Source organism: Camelus ferus, chromosome 4 (assembly GCF_009834535.1).
Source record: "Camelus ferus isolate YT-003-E chromosome 4, BCGSAC_Cfer_1.0, whole genome shotgun sequence".
NCBI lineage: Eukaryota > Metazoa > Chordata > Mammalia > Artiodactyla > Camelidae > Camelus > Camelus ferus.
The window spans coordinates 20,859,192-20,877,456 of NC_045699.1; the positions used below are offsets into that span (position 1 = coordinate 20,859,192).

The 18,265-nt window shown below is 39.6% G+C and overlaps 1 protein-coding gene across 17 annotated transcripts in view; it reads left to right on the top strand.

Annotated features, from left to right (window-relative positions):
* BNC2 (basonuclin 2) overlaps window positions 1-18,265 on the top strand; it is a 410,528-nt gene that overhangs the window by 115,584 nt on the left and 276,679 nt on the right. For 14 of the 17 annotated variants that reach the window (XM_032477642.1, XM_032477637.1, XM_032477641.1 and 11 more), the window contains one exon: window positions 8,329-8,529. The exons of the other annotated variants lie outside the window; for them this stretch is intronic. In XM_032477642.1, the coding sequence (XP_032333533.1) occupies window positions 8,434-8,529 (96 nt within the window). In that variant the 5' untranslated portion in view covers window positions 8,329-8,433. The remainder of the gene's footprint in view (window positions 1-8,328; window positions 8,530-18,265) is intronic. 17 annotated transcript variants of the gene reach the window in all.

The window sequence follows — 18,265 nt, forward strand, 5'->3', positions numbered from 1 at the left end:
ACACTCACATTCTTGTACCATCTAGTTCAGGTCTGTCTCACCTGAGTATTCTTTCTCCCTCCCTCTTACTGTCTTTCACACTCATCCTCATATTGTGAAACTCAGGAATTTACTTGATTCCTCACACTTCTTACCTTGGGAGAAATTACTGCAAGCAGTACATTTAGTGACAGTTACATGAATGATTTTTGACTGTGATGAAGTATCTGCCTTCTTCTGTCCCTTCCCTCCCCCACCTTATTTTATCTTTTCCTTCCCTTTTTTTCTTTCCCAGCATTCTAACTCATTGTTATTACTGATTTTAGATGTAGTACCATAGACTGTAGCAGTAGTAAACTAAACTTTTAGAACTGAAGCATAACGTGCATACAGGAAAGTACACAGCTCTTAAGTGTGTGCAGCTCGGTGAATTTTTACAGAGTGATCATACCCGGAACCACCAATTAGACGGAGATATCTCGCAGAACATCTGAACCTCAGAAGCTTTCCTTGTGCCTCTTTGTAGCCACTACTCTCCACTGAAGGTCATCACTCTTCAGAACTAAGTTACCCATTAATTCTTCCTATTTTTAACTTGCTGTTAATGAGTTTCTGGCATCTTTTGAGTTTCTTAATTTTGAAAACAATCTTCAAGTTCATTCAAATTAGCTTTGTTTCAACATTTTTTCATTTAAATATGTATGTCTATAAACTAGTCTCGGTGGTTTTCCAAAGATTCTGAAACTTCAAGTATACTTAGTGTTTCACTTTTTTAACTTAGTTTTTAGGTTTGTGAATTATATATAAGAGGGTACCATCAACAGAGTTGCTTTTTTTCTGTGATAACTCTAAGAGCATTGTTGGATTAACTGGTTGTCTGTGAATCTCAGTCTTCTTTCCTGACAGTAATTTAAACTGTTTTTATAATAACTTCACTAGGTCCACAGACTTGAGAAGGAAGAACATAAAGAAATTAATACTATCTTTATAATCCTTGCAGCTCTTCATGGACATACAAAAATAATTTCCTGCTTACTCCTGTCTGTTTTTTATACTCATTTAAGAAAACTTGTTACTGGGGGTTTTCCTCTAGATTTTCTCATGAAATGTAGACTTTAGGTTATGGTAGGAAGAAGCCATTGTCACTGTAGCTGAGAGAAAATGAACGAAGTCACTTTTGTGTTTTTAAAGCAAAACAGGATAGGTAAAATGTTTGACTTTTTGGGGGGCAGCTGGAGATTGATATTGACCTCAGATGCCTTTGCATCTGCAAATGTCTCGATTCTAAGGATTCGTCATTTCCTTAACATTTTACAAACGACCTCATCTACCACACCCTCCCGAAATCTTTTTATTTTTAAATTTTTATAGTGTTGCAAGGGATTATGGCATTTGGATATCCCTGAAAACACATCCTTGATGTGTTTTTCTGAAACTGAGCCCCTGATTAGGCTGTCAGCAGATGCTGTAGCACATTGATTGTTGCAGTTGGTACGGAGACAGGTGTCAGCAGGGGTGGTTTCTCCCTTTTGCCAAAGAAGGACGAAGCTTTTAGGTAGTATTTACTCGTGGGGGATGTGCCTGCATCTGTTTCAAGTGATTTAAATTTCTGTCCTATTCAAACCTTATTTTAGGAGGCCTGTTTTCCTCTTAGTCTGAGGTCACATAATACTGTTCTCAGTGCACAAGCTTCTCCCTTGGTGCAGGTGATCACGATTTTTGGTAGGGCAGTTAATATTACTGTTTTTTTGTCATGTGCTCTAATGTGGTATTCCTGTGAGTGAACATCAGTGCAATTAGGACCCTTGATGCTTTGGCAAAAAACATACTAACCAAAAACTGAAAGTATGCCTGCACGTCTTGTTTACATGATCTTGTCCCCTGAAATCTTCAGGCCATTCTGGCTGGGGTTTCTTTATGTTGAAATGCCCAGCCTGGCCGCCGGAGCCACCTGGAGAAGGTATGGTTGTAAACAGGACGCAGCATGCACAATTCTAACAGTGACTATTGTAGGGGAGAGAGGGGCCAGTGATTGAGTCTGGCAAGCAGAGAGGACGTGCAGTTTTTTCTTCTTTCCTTTGAATCTGCAAAGATCCTTAACTGCATTTTGAAATGGTTAATCCATGAGCTGATAACCCACATTTATGTCTCACGTTTTTAGAGAATAAGCAACAGAATTGATGTCATCAAAGAGAAAGATTTATAGAAGAATACAGGTGCATAGTTCAATTCTTTGATGCACAAACGGACACTGGGTTAGATTCAGTAGTTGGCAGGCATGCATCTTCCTTTTAATCTGGATTAAAGGCGGCTGCATTCAGCTTTGACTACATCATCTGATAAATGGAGACACGAATGAGAATTGTTGACTAAGAAAAGTTTTCCAGTTTCCTTAACATTTAAATGTAGGGGGCCACGTAGTATCATCGTCTTCTCTGCAATCATCCGACCTGACTGCCCTAGACCGCTTGGCTCTTGAAACCGGGATGTTTCATCCCTTACAAGGCTGATCCTGGAAGGAAATTAGGAGCCAGTGGATAGTGTGAGATGGAGGTGTGATAGATGAATGCTAATGGTGAAGATGAACAACTTAAAGTGTAGAGATGTCTCATATCAGAACTCTATCTTAACAGCTACTTTTTTAATCTCTTTCCTTTCTCTCCAAACATGCAGGCACCATAGAGTAATACTTCATCTGTGTGTGTGTGTGTGTGTGTGTGTGTTGTGGGGTGAACTTTTCACTGTCCTCCCATCCAGTGACATATGTGACTCAAGGGAAAACAGGCAGCTTAGATTATGATATAATTATACACACAGGGAAAAACCTCAGTTGAAATTATTGTTAGTTTTACTTTTTCTCTGTTCATGAGCATGAGTCCAAAAAATACCCCCTTAACTTCACATGGAAAATGAAACTTTACACAGTAAAATAGGGATGGCAGGTTTCACAAGGGAAAAAGGGTGCTGTCAACTTTTTTCCTCAGGAATATGGAAATGTGGGTGGATTATCTGTTCAGAGGAGGTTTCCTTTATTAATTCTTTTTTCTTTTTTTCACTTAAGACATCTGTTAACATTTCACACAGCCCAACAGATGTTGCAAAGCAAGTCTCATACTTTGTTCTCAAGAAAAATGACATTTCCTCAGTTGGTTCCCCCCACCTCTGTGACTAGGCCCAGCCTCTACTGCCGCCTCATTTGCATACATTAAGTTATATACCTTAATGCCATACAAATTTGTAGTTTCAGCTTTATTTGCATATGGCAAAGTCTGATTTGATTAGAAAGTGGTTTACATGGTTAGAGTTAAGAGAGGTCATACCACTTAAAAAATCTCCTTTGAGAATGGCAACCTAAGTCCACATATAGGAGTGGATAGCCAATTACTAAAATTTTTTTTTTTTATAAAATAAGTGAATTACAAAAGCTTGACTTATTTTGGCATAAGGAAGTGCTGATTGTCATGCGATGTGGCGCGTCATTTTTATTATTTTGGCAAGAACAGGGACAGTTTTGTCTTGACAAGCCATTAGATGAATACCAGCGTGTGTCACATGAAAAACCACTGATCTTTAACCCAGCTCTGTACTTAACCAAGCCTTGAAAATGAACAGTGAATAAAAGAAGAGCAAAGGCCAGTTTACTGTCATTACAGATTACAGAATCTGTTAACAGCTGCTAAGCTGAACCCAGGGAATTACAGGTATTGTTCCGTGAACCAGTGGAAGTCCTAGAGATGCTTGTTATACTGTGTCTATAAATTGTACATTTATTTGATATTTGCTTAGGATTTACATAGTTGGAAGCATAGCTAGAAAAAAGGGAAATCCTTGAGTACTTTCTCAGTGTATGAAATGCATGCCTTTATCACAAAACTATACACACACACACACACATACATACATGAGGTTTCCCTACCCCCAATTACAGAACTTATTCTGAGAAAGCAATGTGCTTTCAAAGAAATTATTAATAAATATTAAAAAGTATCCCCCCCATCCCATATACAAACACACAAAACAAAATCCTTTGTTTCTTCAAGGTTTTTATTGTGGCTAATATTTGCACCGACGTGTAATTTTTTTTTAATGGAGGGAAAGAACGTAACCCACCTCAATACCCAAATATTGAAAAGATCAGTAACATTTTAAGCAGTCAGTTGTGGGAATTCTTGCTTACAGAGCTAACAAGAAAGAACACACTTTCTTACTCTGCTGGTGGAATTGCACTGTGCCTCCCTATAGTCTTGTTATTCCACACTAACTGAAATGCAAATTCTTGGCAACTAATTGGATCTCATTGAGGGTACACGCACAGTATGTAGTGATATGCAAAAAGGTTTTTAAAAATACCATTTCTCTGCAATTACAACTTTTAATTACTATTCAAAAACATTGGTACCTATAGTATAGCTGGAGAATATATATGTCTAAATTTTTTACAGATTACTAAAAAACCACGAGCTATGAAATGCTACATTAAGGGACCAGCTCAAAAGTTAGGGGGAAAATGTTTCTTCACAGCAGTTTATAAATTGGATTTTAGTAAAGTCCTGTGAAAATAAAGACTATTTTTGAAGTTTAGTTTTCAGTATCTTAGAGCCAGTACACTGAAGTCACATTAATAGTGTAATCCTCTTCTTGGAACATTTTAAATGTGCTGTCAGAAACATCAGAAATCTCTTCCAAAAACTCTTGTCTATTTGTTTTTTCCTTCAGTTCTCCAATCTATTTTAACATTGTAAATTGCATTTGAGTTTCTTACTTTGGCATAAGTGTATTTCTGGGATGTGTTGTGTTGAGGTGGAGGTATTCATATTCCCATGTCTTCCACAACTTGGGTGCCTTAGACCTAGTGGTGTATTTCTTCCCATGGTCCGTCTCTCACCATTGGTAAACGTGGGAAAGCCAGCACATAGCCTTTAGTATTTGTGATTCTTTAAGCTGCAATACATGAACTTAGGGCGGCAGATAAACAATTACTGTGTCAGTAAGTGATACTTGCCTCTACTCCTTAATTTTAAGTAATTTTAATACAAATGATTCCAGATAGTTGTTCTGTAATCAGCAGACTATTTAGCCAGTGAACAAACTCAAAAGTCATCCTTGTGCCTTACAGGTATATTTTTTCGTACCTGTGTCCTTAACATGCCAACTAGACAGAAGGTTATCCTAAGATCAAGGACTCTACGTGCTGTGTTTCTGTGTGGAAGTGAGTGGCAAGTTCAAATAATGCATTTGGGGGGTTTCTGGAGAAGTCAGATTTGTATTTTAAAAGTTTGACTTAAAAACGGACGTTCCAATCTTAAGATCTATAAAGTGCAGCATGGAGAGTTGCTTGAGGTTTTCGTTTACTCATTTATTCATTTTTTGTCTGGGTTAATTGTTGTCACATTGTAATAAAACTTGTCCTTTGAGTAGACTATTCTTACAAAGTAGTTAAGGTTTTTTTTGATCAGATCCATTTGGCAGGTGCAGGATTGCATGGTAAGTTTGTTGTAAAAGAAATATTTTAAACCTTAGAAAGATACCCTGGTGCTCTTGAGGCTTGTTTGTGCCTTGACAGTGATATGCCAGGTCCTGGTTATGCTGCAGACCTGTTTCATCTGGAGCAACCCAAGCTTTGCTGTCGTGAGGAGCTTGGCTTGCCTACGTTGGGCAGCGTTTTGTCAGAAGACTGCTGGCTGGGCAGACCAGATTTGGATGTATTAGCTAGTCAGCCTAATAACCCTGTACAGACTGTATTGATTTTCTAGGAGAGAGTTTATGAACTAAATAAACTTGGGGTTGGTGTCTTAATAAACTGCTTCTCTCAGTCTGTCACATTTAGTTACGGAGCTGTGCAGTTTAGGGGGAAAAAAGGCTAATTCTGTTACAGATTGTTCACAGCAGGGTCTCCAAATTAGCCCTTTGTTTTGTAATGCCACCTTGCTTGGGCTCGCTTTGAGCACATTTCTCAGTTTTGCCCTAATGAGTTGCAACACTGATAATGTGGCTGATGATCTTTCATTGATTTCACTATCACTTGCTTGTCTGGTAATTGATCCGTTGCTGAGCCTCTAGTTAATTATATCGGCTTTGACATGGCCCGGTCCACGGGGAATTTCAAGTCTTGCAGAATAACAGTTTTAATAAAAGAGTCTATTACTGCAGGTGCTTGCTGCTGCATGCCAGTTGATTTTTGCGTTTTGTGTGTGTGTGTGTGTGTGTGTGTGTGTGTGTGTGTGTGTGTGTGTGTGGTTGGAGGGGGAGGATAACTGGGAAAGAAGAGGACCGCTGGACTGAAAGAAAGGAGGGGTTGGGGCTGGAAGAAGAGGAAGAGGGAGTGAAGAAGAGAGGAAGGAAGGAGGGGGAGCCTAGAGGCTGAGAGGGTGAGAGCGGGAGAGCAAGAGGCAGGCGAGAGAGAACACGCAGGCAAAGCGATACAACAGAGCCTGCGAGGAGGAAGCTTGCTATTGACAGTGTCCTTAAGCCTCCCACAAATAACAGCCATTAGTGGGAAGGTCAGGAGCTGAGCAGGCAGCTTGACTGAGGCACTGAGTGCCACTTCAGAAATCAAGAGGCTAGCAAATTTTAGAGGGAGTTTAAGTGGGTAATAGCTAGCTGTAAAGGTACAGTCACTGTTGACAATTGACTCATAGGGTCTTTTCCAGCCCTCTCCCCCCTCAAGAATATTTTTATTGACCACAGGTGGACTTAATATATTTTAAGGCAACAATTCTTTGGGTTCTTGTTTGTTTCTTCTCAGATATTGAATTTGCTGCTTTTGAGACTTTTTTGTGCTTAATGGTGGTGAACCGGAGGGAAGTTTAACAGAAAAGCTTTCAGGAGACGTCTGTTCTAGAGGGGAAGGCACATTTGTGTCAACATAGTGCACGTTTTCTCATCTTTTCTCATTGTCCACTAATGACACCGAGTTGCCATTGAAGCTCTTTTCTGTTTCTTTTGTTGTTTCAGAGAGTAAGGTTTATTGTTATTCTTGAGTTAAGAAGGAGCAAGGAGAGTGGTACATTTGTCCTCAGTATTTGTAGGTGGTTGAAGATTAATGTGCCTTACATTTTAAGTTTAGGAAGGATGGCTTTTTCCTGCTGACTACTTTTATGAGATGACATGAATTTAGCTTTCCATTTTGGAGTTGCTGTTTATGTTCAGTGCATTTTGTTCAGTTCTGCTTTTCCATAAATAAGGTGGATAAATACCATCTAATAAATAGATGTTTTGTTTTAAAATGGGTTTAATTAAAAATACGACATGCTATCTGGGTGATATTTCATCAGGCTGGAAAACATTATAGAATTTTCCAGAGAGATCGTGAATGAAAAATGGAGTTTTTATATTCATTACTTTTTGACTGAGATGGGACAGGCTGTTTTCTTCTTTATGATTTGAAAGGATATTATAGAGGCTTCATCCAGGAACTTTAACAGAGGATTTTTTTTCTGCTCTTGAGCTTTGAGAAAAGGTACACTTTTTTTCTTTGCCATTCAGTGTCTTATTTAACATCGAATTTAGTAATTCTTGCCCTGAGAAACTGGATATTAAATAGTTTGTATGTAATTTGCAAATGTTTATTGTGCATCTTCTATGTTCAAAAAACTGCTAGTTTTATTTATTTACATTTTAGAGTTTAAGGTCACATCTCTATGTGTATTATTTTCTCTAGGAGTTTATATGAGGTTATAAATAGCCTAGCACACACTATATGACTTTTAGGAGCTAACATTTAGGCAACAACTAAGTCAACTTTACATTCTTTTACAGCTGAATATTTTCCTTTCTTCCAGTGTAATTAAGGGAAAAAAGTGTTTTTAAGCATAGCAGTTTACAAATGTAGAAGCAGAGACTGCTGTCAGAAATTGCATGTTATACCTGAAAGCATTCTTGGGAAAAATTCCTCGGGAAGGGTCCCAGACTCTCCTTGCCCCGTGGACAGTCCCTGATGGTGGTGCTGCTTGGAGTGTGCACAAGTGTGTATCTCTCTGTGTGTCTAGAGAGGGGTTAGTACAGGGTGTCATTTGGTGCCTGACAGTGGAACAGTGCAGTTGACTTTTAGCTCTGCTATCCAATGACATGCAGTGGCTGGGAGTTTGAAGCTGATGGTTGGGTCTCCAGTGCTGCCTGCACACCTGACAGGCAGCTGTTAAACCCAGCAAAGGCAAGCTCGGGGAGTCACAATCTATGCATAAATGATAGGGGTATCTGTGCAGAAGGTGCGAAAGAAGCTCTGACCCCCTCCCTCCCCCAGATCTCCCCCTTCCCAAATGAAATGCACAGTTCAGCCAGCTTCTTAACTACACTACACTCCTGCTACTGGCTGCCAAGAGGCTCAAAAAATCCACCTTCACTTTTCAGTCAGAAGAGGCAGAAGTGGATGTGAGAGAAAGAGAGACACAGAGAGACAGAGAGCCAAAGAGGGCAAGAGACTTGACTTTAAGAGACTCCTGTACTGACAACTCCATGCAGTTCGGAACCAGAACGACTGCGGCTGAACCAGGGTTCATGGGGACATGGCAAAACGCTGATACTAACCTCTTATTCAGAATGTCCCAACAGGTAAGTTACTTTCATTTTTTTTTAAGGAAACCTTGAATTGTTGTGTGCACTTTTGTTTCTGGTATTTTCTTTCTGAACATTTCCGGAATTTTGATCACTTCGTAGTTGGGCTGTTTTGTCATAACTGTGTTACTGGAACGCGCAGGGTTACCTCACGGTTTCCCTAAGGGCTCCTTAAAAGAAAAGGGGGGAAAGGATACTGAAGTAAAAGAAAGCAAAGGCATTTGTTGCAAAGTTTCACAGTGTATCCTGGATCGTGGGAAGATTGTTTCCTGTTAAAAATAAAAAATAAAAAATTTAAAAGCCACCCCCCCGAAATGTTATTTTTCTGTCTATATTTATCACTTAATCCAAGTGGAGTAGGTTCGCCAGCCCAACAGCAATAAAACAAACGTAGGGGCCCCTCGGCACTGCCCGACGGACATCCCAGGGCTGGACACGGCTCGACTCCGACCCGGCCAGGGAGAGGAGGCTGTGCGGAAGCCGCTGCAGCGCCGAGGGGCACGGGCGGAGGCGGCGCGCGTGGCGGGCTGAGTCGGCCGGCGGGTCCCAGCTCCTCCGCGCCGCCGCCTCCGCGCTCGCCCTGCGCTCCCGCCGCGCCGGCTGGGCTCCCGCCTGCCTGCCTGCCCGCCCGCCCGCCCGCTCGCCTGCCCGCCCGCCGGCCGGCGCACTCACACTCGGCCGCAGCCTCGGCGTCCTCCCCAGAGCCGTCCTCGGGACCAGCCGCGCCGGCTGCTGGCTCTGCCGGGAGAGCCGACGTGTCCGCGCGAGGCCGCCGGCGATGCTCATTAATCAGCGGAGCCTGCGGCTCGTACCACGCGCTCGGTGATACCTACATACGCGCCCCGCGCGCCCGGCTCCTCTTGCACAATCGCTGGCTCTGCGGTTCCAAGGGGGAGCGAGGGGGAGAGGAAGCGAAGGGAAACAACCCAGAAACTTTCATCTTGGACTGTGCTCAAGCGAGGGAGGGAAGTTCCCTGGTGCCTCCCTCCCAGACACGTCTTGCTTTTCAAAAGCCTTCACCAAACCCACACAAAGCTAGAGTTAGTATGATAGTATCCTCCGCACAGCACGAAAGTATTCCTGACAGATATGCTGGGATTTTAAGTAGCTGGAGGTTGTTAGAAAATTGATATTGCTCCACTCAAAAAAAAAAAAAAATGCTGCAACTGTTCTCTTTTTTAAAAAAAAAAATTTGTTTTGTTTGTAAGAGTTGACGAGAACTAAATACTTTGAGTTAATTCAATTTTACAAGTCTGGGTAACGAAGAGAAGAAAACAGTTTGCTAGGCTAGAGACCACTGCAAGTTAAGAAATGCATCTGCAAAAGATAGTGCGAAGATCCAGGGCTTTGTAGCGTTTAGCTAGCGAATAGTTGTATCACACAGTTCTAGATAGGATAAATGCATTTGAATAAGGTGTGTTTTGACATATCCTGTAGAGGGACCCTGATTACTGCTGATACAGTAAGTTGGGATTTAAATGCAATCAACATAAACCCAATAAGCAACTCTTTATGTGCAATTTCCCATTCTTGCAAGTTAAAAAGTTCATTTCCTCCCAGAGATACTCCTTGGCGTTGCAGAGTGCTTGAAGAGGTGTGTTTCTGAGGCACAGCCCTGCCTGGGTGGCTCTCTTCGTGGTTGGAACACTGAGTGTGTTTTCACTGAGCTTAGGACCAAATAACTTGTGCTGCTCTTTAAAAATTAGATGTCACCATCAGGGTTTCCTCGAGTTAGTGGAGGTCGTGTGTGTGTGTTGAAAGGGAAGATTTGGTTTCCGTCTCCCTCTAGCTAGAAAAGAGTTAATAAAACCAGATAGAGATAATGATCAATTGATAAATGGCTATTGAACCACATAGATGGTGTTAGATTGCTTCTTTGGCACTAGCCCATTTCCAAGTAGATTTGAATCTAACGAGTCTTTAAGTCATGGAAAACATTTTAGCTAAAAAAAAAAAAAGGTAAATTATAGAAATGATGGTTCAAAATTAGGAAAATAATTTACAATCATGGAGAGAGAAAAACTTAAACAGCCAAGCTAGCATGATGTTTTTGATCCAGCTGCTTCACTCTGTGGGTATATAAAAATCCATTTTGTGTGTACCTGCATACATATATGTGTCAAAGTGAGCATCAGTGAATACATGAAAAGAGTAGAAACACAGGGAAGTAATTTATACATGATGGATGCTGTATAAAACTATACAATATTAATTATACTATTTACTAAACAGTAATACAATGAAGGGAGAAAAATCACGATTGAAAAAGTGTTGTGATTTCACTGTATTTTCTGTGTTCTCTTTATTTTTTGATTTTGTTGTAGTTGTCAACTTATCCCCCCCCCCCTTTTTTTTCCTGTCATAGTTACTAAATGCTTACCTCCTGTGCATTTTTGGAAAGCATGTAAAAGGGTATGAGTTTACGTGTTTTTTTTCCTCCTTCAAGATAGATGACATTTTAGCTTATATAAATATTGTGTAAACTTAAATTCAAACTCTTTAAATCTAAAAATAATATGGGCTGTACATGTTAAGATGTTTATTTTCCTGACCTATAGTTCATCAGCAATGCTGGTGCAGTGTGTGTGCATGTGCGTGCACGCGTGCGCCCGCGCACAAGTGCACGAAAGACACTTTTCTTGAAATGGTATCTCTTGAAGCCAATAGTTTCAAGCTATACTAGTTTCGATATACACATTAAGCCACCTTTTGTCTTACTACGGGTGAAAGTTTGCCCAGTTTAATCACGTATGCAGAATTTTGTATTTCTAATGCATAGAGTTTTTTTCTATATTATGATTATTTTAATTTCTAAGACAAAATTGACTTAGCTCATGAAATGAATAAATTTATTGAATTTTTGTACTTCAAAGTTTTCTGCAATAAGTTAGAATCTGTAAGATTTGTCTGGTCATTTCTTTAAATATTGGAAAGGACTAGTAGTTTTTAAAACTGAGTTACAGAGAATTCATCAGTATTATTTAACTGCAGCAAAACTTACAGTGGGAAATAGCTCATGCATACTGAAATTTCATATTCCTGCTTTGTGTCTTCTACAGGTAATTTAAGAAGTAGGGATATAAAAATCTTTGTATTTTGTTTTGTATGAGCAAAGTTAAGTTTGCTTATGTCTAAGTCTTTCAGTCTAATTCTAACAAAAAGATACCACAATCCGAGGCCAATTTAGATTTAATGGAAATAAGTCTGTTCCTCTCAAGTTGGGGACCTGACAGTTTGACTACATTTTTCTGCCTCTCTCCATTATTCTCCCATATTTGAGTATTTTTTTTCAAAAGGGATAATATTTTTCATATACAAAAATATTTGATAACCTTAAAGGATATGATTCTTGACTTTTGTGAAAGGAGTTCTTCTTGGGGTCACTTTGATCAGCGACAGGTCGAGAATAACCAGAGACCCTTTGCTCATCTTCTCTGTTAATCTCCTAGAGTCCTAGAATGTTATTTTACCCATTTTAACCTCATTATTAAAAGCAGAAAACAAGGCCTGTTTCTGGAAGTTTTGTGTTTTTAAATCAGGTTTTAAATGGTGATTTTTCTATGTTTGTAAATATTTTGTGCATGTGAGGGCATAGCAGATTCTTTGTAGCTCCCTCAAGGGATGCAATAGTCTAATATATTTTGAAAGAAATGAAACCATCACAGGTAAAAGGCTCTAGCCCACGCTTTGCACAGTAGTAGAGGCATTTACCTTTTATTATTAGTGAGGTATATTTAACCTGTTTCAAATAAAATGTGGATCCCTTAATACGGTCTCTTTTCAGACATGAGTGAAATCCTAAGTTAGAATTATAAATGACTCTGTGCATCATTATGTAGTAATTTAGGATTCACCCAATGATGTAACAAAATTAACAACATAATTTCATTGTGAAACTGTGTCTTGTTAAAGAACAACTGTCTGACATTCTCCTACAGTTGCTTTATTTAACTTCATGCAAATATTATTAGTGGTGACATTTTTCTATTGTGCATTAGATTCTCTCATTAGCATGATGTGTTAGTTATCACCAGAGAAATCATTTCCTAGATAGGTGAGGGGCAAACCAAGAAAGCTAAAAATTAAATCAATGATTTACATTAATACCAGAGCGTCTGCTCACCAGAGATAGGACAGAGTAAAGCAAACTTTCTCACTAATATAAAATCTAGCACATTTCAGAGAAATGATAAATAAAATATATTGTCAGAAACATATAATAACATTGCTGGAATCCATTTAAAAGCATGCTTGATATGAATTTTTCTCCCAGTAGTCTTTTAGTTCTTTCTATTCATATAGGCAAGCACAGTTTCCGTTGGTTGAATCTATATTTTAAAGTGGAAATGGTGGTTTTGTCTGACTTCCTACCTGCACCCCCCCCCCCCCCGCACACTAAATAATTTGAATGAATGTTTATTCACTAACAATTTAAAAGGCACACGGGCAGTTTTTCTTACAAGTCAGATGCCTAATTGTATATTGTGGTTTGATTCTTCTTTCTAGTTCGTACATTTTTATTCTAAACTCTCTCCCACTCGTGTAGCTGGCCCTTTTAACATAGGGATGTACATTCTTATTTAACCAGAGCCCTGAGTAAAGCAGTTGATAGTTAATGGTCTTTGAAAATGACTTTCATTGCCAGCCATCAGCCATCCCTTGGTTTCTGTACTTTTCCCTCCTCCCTTTTGACTCCCCCTTTTTACAGTTGGTGTAGTTTAGTCATCATGTCTTACTAAAAAAGGATTAAATTGAACAAACTTACTGTCTTGAAGCTAAAGTAAATATTTATATTATATTAGGAAGCATGTAATTTCAGCCTGTTCAATTACTAGGCTGCCACCTCCAATTTTGTTCCCCTGTTTAATTTGAGTGATAATATGTTTTATTTTGAAGTCTTAACTATAGACATATACTCCAATATATTTCTTGTCATCCATTCTTATAATGTAGCATGAAAACAGGAGTATTTGGATAATTGTTAAAATACAGATTATAGCATGGAGCCAGGTGCTCGTGTGTTGGCCTCTGCTTTACGTGAAGTCTGCATGTTATACATAGACTTACAGGTACTGTCTAATTTGTAACGCAGTGGAGAAGTAGCAGGCCTTATATGGTGTTTATATACCTGTTAAAGTAAAACATGCACAGGCATATTCTCAGATGTGTATGCAGTATATGTTAAAAATCTGTGCCCAGATGTCAAGTTTATTTTCACGAGGATACATTAAATGAATTTGAACATAGTAGGTGATCATTTTGAAATTATTTTTCTCATATGTCTCATCTGCAAGCTGGTCCTGTGTGTGTGTGTTTGTAATTTGTAAAGCCTTTTGCTAAAGTGAGTCAAGTAACCACAGTTGAAAAATAAATCCCTTCAAGGTGCAGATATCTTATGTTGATAATTGTAGGTATTTTTTTATAATTATATTTCTAAGTGTATCGTAACATTCACTGATAAATCCAATTATTCAAGCATGGCTTTATGGAAATCTGATTAATGTAGTGACAGGACAGATTTGGGCTCCCACAGCAGCACATCCTCCCACTCCTGTGTCAGGGTTAAGAGCCGCGGCAAATCCTCCCTAACTAATTAGATGCTGAGTAAGGCATCTCGGAGAAGTTGGGGCAAAAGTGAATGGGTCACAGCCAAAGCAGGATTGCAAGGACTCCAGCGATAGTGAAAGCATTCAAGTTTGCCAGGTCGTTGTGACACTAGGAGCTGATTCCAGAGGAACGGGCCGTTACAGATAGTGAGCTGGCGTCATCCACGTCAGTGAAAACAAAAATTCTAGTGCCTCCCTCTCCCACCTTATATGCTTTACACACACTTAAAGTTAGGGTGGGCATCTGCCCATAACAGTCTGCAAAGCTTGTGAGAGGGTTTTCCCTCTAAACGTGAAGAGCTCATGACTCTTAACAGCCGTAGAGGTATTTTCTGAACTTGGGACTCTTGATTAGAATATATATGTATATGTATCAAAAGGAATAAGAGGAGAAACTGGAATTTGCTTTTAGCTTGTGTCTACAATCTAAATCATAGTGTTGAATTGAACTAGGAGTTAACTTTTTTTTTTTTTTTAACCACGGAATACTGTCAGGGAACTTTGTGTTAGCAGGGATAAGAGAGTGAATCTTTTCACTTTGACTTTTTCAGTGAGAGAAATTTTTTCTGGGACTTCCCTACTTGTTAGTGTCCAGAGAACATGGAATATAATGGTTCCAAGATTTCCTCTCACGTGAGCTTTGGAGCCTGGTTTGTTCTGTGCTTAAGAATGAATTCCTCACCATGTGAAAATCCTCTTGGACCTTTCCTGGTGTGTTTTTGCCGCTGCCTAACCACCTTTCTCCAGGGCTTGGTCTTAAGATTGCTGGCGGATCGTAGGGAATGATTGATCTCGCCCCCATCTGCCAAAGCTGATGCCATTTGTATTTTCCGAAAAGCAGCTGGCTTCCACATTTTGCTTGGTGAGCCTCGTCTTCTTAAGGACCAGGGAGACGAGGAGGCAGGGAGTCAAGAGACTCTTTGAGGGAACTTTGACATCTATCTTTAAGCTTTAGAGAAATAAAGGAAAAGAGGCACAGTTCAGGAGTAACAGCCTTGGTATCCTGACATACAAGCGAAACATTGTGGAGAAAGGGGAGTTTTTTCCTATAAGACACAATTGTAAACAGGCATGAAAAATACGATGACAAAACGTTCCGAGCAACTCAAGCTCTAAGTTTTCATACGTGCAGAGGACATCACGAAACTGATGCCGGGGGCTATGACATCCGGGGTACCTCCATCTCCTCACTGTGCATCACCTGTACTGGCTTCTCTCTCCCCAGGTTTAAAAGAAAGTTTAGAGACTAGGAAAAATAAAAGTATCGATTCTTTTTTAATTTGTACATTCCCTGTAGAAAGTCTAGCAAATTTCATAGTGTACATTCAAACCCTAAGGTGAAAAATTTATGACTGGCGTTCATTTGGGTGCGGGCGGGGTGCAGCGTCGTTCTGTTCAAACGCTCTGGGTAGCATTTCATGCCACAGAGTCAGAGATCAGGAGAGGAAGTGCTGTATCATTTCTTCATTCACAGAGCCTTTCTTAATGGCAGTGCTTTTGGAAAAACAATGCATTACTCAAACTGGCCAGCTTAGAAATCAAATTCTCAGCTTATTAATCATCCTAATTAAAAAAAAAGAATTGATCCTTTAAGAACAAAATAATATCCTTTTGTTTTTCTTTAATTAAGCCCATCAGTTTTTCATTTCTCTCTGCTAAGAAAATGAAAATAATCTTGAACAGTAGGAAGTTACTCATTGAAACAACTGATTGTCTTGAGCAAACCTGACATTTTATTTGCTCAGTGTTTTTGGACTGCAGTGTGATTTTGCTACTGTCTTTAGGGTTTGTGTGTTGTTGGTGGGGGTGGAGGGTTACTTTAAGTCTCGTTTCTACTTGGTTGGCAGCCATTTACTTAATGACCTACATCCATGATTAGACAGTGCTTTCTTCCTACTCTCATTCCCATAGACCTGATTTCCTTCTCACTTCATTCTCCTTTCTGGATTTCTCCTTACTTTCACTGGCTCTTTTTTGCCCCAATGTAAAGGAATCAAAATGCACCTGAAACGTAGCAGTAACTGAATAAGGCACCTTCTTGCCAATACGTCACTCCTGCCAAGGGATGGTGAAGAGTGCCACCCTCAGATGTGGTCCTGGGCTTGAAGGTGCTGACAGGAGCACTGTCCCGCGTTTTGCTACGTAAGGGTTCTTTAAGTCAGGGCATGATAAAAACACGTAACCAGGGGCCCAGGCTTATCATTCAAAGGTGCTGAAAGGCAGCTCAATTGGATCCTTTGCCTGTGTGAGAAAGTACTTAGCTGAAAGGGAAATTTTGCTTTTCTGTGTTGCTTCTTTTTAAAAAAGTAATTCTTGGATTCATCATTTTGTGCAGTTAGACTTGCATCTGCACAAGAGAGTATTTCTTTAGAAGGAGGGAAGGAGGAAAACATGGAGAGTTTTCCTTCAAGAGGCTGAAGGTATAACTTTTAGAGACAAACTGCTGTTAACAAGAGTTAACTGAAACATTTTAAAAAGAAATTGAAATCATGGCGGGGCTAGTGTTAATGGATGGCGTTATAAACTGAAATTTAAAACATGCAGTATACATAACCCAGTGAGGAGGATTCACTGCTGTTATGTATTTAATAAATTTTAACTCATTGTCTCACACAGCTGAGACACTGTTAAAATGGACAAGATTAAAAAATATTATTCTACATGTGAAAGACACAGCTTCCAGTATTGGACCTGCTGTGCTTTTGTGGGACTGTCAGGAATTCTTCAGCTTTATTACGGTGTCTTTCAGTGGCTATTTGTTCTCTAGACAGTTCCTCAGGACTCATACTTGATGATCAGAGTGCCTGAACTGGGGGCTTGAAAAGAAAAATTTTAGGGTAATGATTATTTTACATGCAAAAATAATTGCTTTCGGCTGGCTTGACATAATAACAAAACTAATATTAAAATGAGAACTTGCATTGCTGGGGTTTTAATAATGTGTGTGTTTTTTTTTTCTCTTCCATTAAAATTTCAGCCAGAAAGATTAACTTCAATCATTAGAGTGACTATACCTATTCAGGCATAGGTAAAGAAAGCTGCCCACTGCCAGTGCTGGAGGGCAGTGGACCTGACTGGGAGGCCACTTGCTAGATATGGGAGAATAATTATCCATTGAACCAATTCGTGAAAGTGTCCCTGGAGTGAGAATGCCTCCTTGTTGACCTCATGTCAGAACCTAACTTAAGAGTCAGGTAGGTTATTTCTCACTATATCTAATCTTGCTTTTCTTTCATTTGTTCTTTTTTAGATACAAATATTAGAATACCAGAAAGAACCAGAACCAAAGCCCTGCTCTAATCTGTGGAAAGACTTACTGTCTTGCTATGGAAAAATTGTAAAATCCCACATTGTCATGTGGTAGTGTGTTTATATGTGGGGTGTAGACAGGCAGAAAGTGCACACCTGTCTGTCTGTTGGTTGGTTGTAGGAACTGAGTGATTCATTTCTAGGTTTGGTGAGGATTTGTTAATGGCTGCCTCAGATGCAGTGAGTGTACAGATGGCTCACCCTAAAAAGGAATTCCCTGTCTTAGGAATCTCATTTTAATGATTCCTTACTTTGTAGCCTTTTTGCTCCTTGAGGGTAGCTTTTTGGTGAAGCTCAGCATCATTCATTGGGAAACAGCTTGATAGATTCTTACTTTGTAAATTGCCATTTTTGACCAGTGAAAAAGTACAGTTACCTTCATAAGAGTTAGAACTAAGCTGGGATGGAGATACCAAGATGAGAGACACTGACTCAGACTTCAGACTTCTCATCATTTCCCTTCCCAACCACTTTTTCTTTTCTTGAACAACTCTGGAAAGTAACCATGGGACTGAATAAATCTTAGAATATGTTACCACTTCTGTTGTCTACTAAATGGAGTTTATTGTGAAAAAGAATTTTCTCATTTTTACTTTATTTTTGACATTTATTATAAATTAGAGAGAAAGGGGTAGAAAGAGAAGCCCAACATATGGGAGAGCTTGTTTCAGTAGCCAGCCTGGGAGGCCGGACCCTGGCTTCACACAGGTGCGATGTGTTACGGGAATAAAGGCCCTGTGCGTTTCATGAACTCCGCCTGCCTGCCAGCGTGGGTTTTCATGCACCATTGTTGTTAAAATAAGAAAAAGAGGGTGTTC